Below are 2,634 nucleotides of genomic sequence, written 5' to 3'. Positions count from 1 at the left end.
ACTAAGGCTTTGTTGATGTTGTTGGAGTAATATATTGATGGTTTAAAATATTAATATTTTGTAAGTTTTTATAATATGTATTTAAAGATATTGGTCGTCAAATTTGTGCATTGACAAACGTGTTCCGTCAAAACGGTGCGAGTATTCCGGGACGAAGGGAGTACACAGTATTTCGGTATAAGTATTTTCAATTCAATTGGACAAGTTTTATATGCACGCGATCGTGCAGAATTATACACAAAATAAAATTGTGTTATTACACTAATCACCACAAATAATAATAATACGCAAGAAAATTGGTTTACAAAGTCCGCTGGTCTAAAGAAAAAAAATTCCGTATATAAATGAATCTCTCTTAACACTTTTCGGAAGTGTTCAAGATAAGGAGAAAAAAAGTGCATGGTACGCCCTCATTTCCGCACCCTAGTACCCTACCAAACAGACAGGAAAAATGGTTATGTTATGGAAAAATAACATAATATAAATTGACTAATATAAATATTTACTCGACACCGAAAAAAGCATTTATCAAAAGATAAATAAGAAAACCAAAAGATAAATAAATTAAACATGACATAAAAAAATATACTTCGTATACTTCAGGTCAATATAAGTATTATTTTATGAAGGATATTAGTAATAACTTTTGAAAATAAGATATCATAACCACCCTCACCTGAACTATTTTAACACTCGGATTTATTTTATGCTGCTAAAGTTTTAGTGAGTTGAACAAATAGAAAAAATTACACAAAGACCTTTTGTTTTTGGCAAATAAAGTAATTTATATTACCAAAAGGAAGAGTAGAAATGGGGAAAAGAAATTACAACACTAAGCCACCGAGCCAACAGTGACAACAACTACCTACACAAACAATCAGCTAACAACTTCAATCAATCAACATATTACTAAGCTCATTAGAAGCTCTAGCTACAGCTCTAAAAAGAGTTTCCCTAAACAGATCAGGGGCTTTACAATGATGATTAAACAACTTATCATCCCTATTTAGCCACAAAGAATAAATGCTTTCAGCAAAGAACATGATCAACAGCTTGTGCCTTCCAACTCCCCTTTTACTACTTTTAATCATCCAAGTCAGTTTAGCAGTAAACCCAGTAGCTTCTCTATCAAAGTGCAGGAAATTTAAGACTTTATGCCATAGTTGTGCAGATACATGGCATTGAAAGAACATGTGTTCCACAGATTCACCAGATAACCCACAAAGAAGGCATGTTTCAGTAGCTACTACCTTCCAGTTGAGCAGTTTATCCAATGACATGAAGACTTCAAGTTCACTAGAATGCAACACAGTTAACTGGTGACAATAAATCATAAGAAAATGAATCTGTATTTACAGCTTTCCAACCTCCTATCTAGATCAACACCTTTGCATTGAAGTCAGAATCTCAAAACAATTTGCACATTTACATATGCAGTTTACTGATCAAACAATTCAACAATTAAACTAAAAATATCTACATCTCAATTGAAAACTGGGAAAAAAAGCAAAATTCAAATGGGAGATAAAAAAACCTAGAAGTAATATCCTTCTTACTGTAATATAGTCATAAAGTTCATTGATGACTTCTTTAGGAACTTCATCCCACCCAGTATAATTGATATTCACTCATTCATGAACTACAACACCAATGTAAGAGCGAAGTAATTTTTGTTATCCCCAACCGGAACTTTGTTGTGATTCCATTCTAAGGGGAGTTTAATGCCCTTATGAATTGCATTTTAAACTAATTTAAGAAATGTACCTGTAAGGTTATGAATAATACATATAATTCATGCGGAAAAACTATAAATCCAGGAATCCAAATTAATTGCCACATAGTCAATTAGCATAATTTAGGTTACATACAATGTGATGCGTGTCTTCCCTAGCTTCTCCCGAACCGAACAAGAACAAGTCTTTAGAGCTCCAAGTGTCGCCCCTCCGTAGAAATTCCACAGCACGTTCGGATCCGCCTTAGGTTCAACCAACTAGGATATTTATTAAGGTTTTATGCACTCGGATTAGGCTATAAACTATGTTCTCTCTTGAACACAATCTAAGTAAAGAATATGATATTCTTCGTTAAATTATGAGGGCTAGCCTCATATTTATAGGGTAGGAAAAAAGGAATTTGAGTCCCACTAGGAAAACAATTACCAATCCTATCAGGATTATAATTCTTAACTAATTAGAGTTATAGGAATAATTAAACTCCTAATAATCCAATTCTAGTAGGACTAGGAAAACTAAACTTAACACCCAAGTTACTTGGCGACTAAGTAATCGGACAAGGCTAAGGCGCATGCCCATACGCAGCCATGAGGCCCACGATTGGCGCGCGCCTGACCAGGCCCAAGCGTGCCTTGCATTCGGCCTTTGGCCCGTTGCTTGGTGCGGCTTGGTTGCTGCTCGCCCACGGCCTTCTGCGGCCCACTGCACTGCCTGGTCCATTGCACATGATTGGGCGTTGGTGTTGGGCTTCACGCCTAGTACTGTGCGCTCGCCCTTTTGCTTGTCGAGCGATGGGCCGGCTCGCTTGCAGACTTTTCATTCGTCGAGCTTCCGATTCGTTTTCCGATTCCGGAATTTATTTTCGTTTTGAACAAATATTTACGTTTCCATTAATATTTCC

At 36.1% G+C, this 2,634-nt stretch overlaps 1 protein-coding gene across 1 annotated transcript; it reads right to left on the bottom strand.

Annotated features, from left to right (window-relative positions):
• Positions 1–890: 890 nt before the first annotated feature.
• Positions 891–1,280, bottom strand: LOC130461795 (uncharacterized). The gene has a single exon (XM_056830009.1). It carries the CDS (start codon positions 1,278–1,280, stop codon positions 891–893), a length of 390 nt encoding a protein of 129 aa, XP_056685987.1.
• Positions 1,281–2,634: the final 1,354 nt, after the last annotated feature.

Source organism: Spinacia oleracea, chromosome 5 (assembly GCF_020520425.1).
Source record: "Spinacia oleracea cultivar Varoflay chromosome 5, BTI_SOV_V1, whole genome shotgun sequence".
Classification (NCBI taxonomy): Eukaryota; Viridiplantae; Streptophyta; class Magnoliopsida; order Caryophyllales; family Amaranthaceae; genus Spinacia; species Spinacia oleracea.
Note: the sequence above shows the minus strand (reverse complement) of the source record. Positions and strands in the feature narration are given on the sequence as shown.

Coding starts and splice junctions, on each gene's coding strand:
- LOC130461795 (XM_056830009.1), bottom strand. CDS start 1,280: ATGTCATTGGATAAACTGCTCAACTGGAAGGTAGTAGCTACTGAAACA.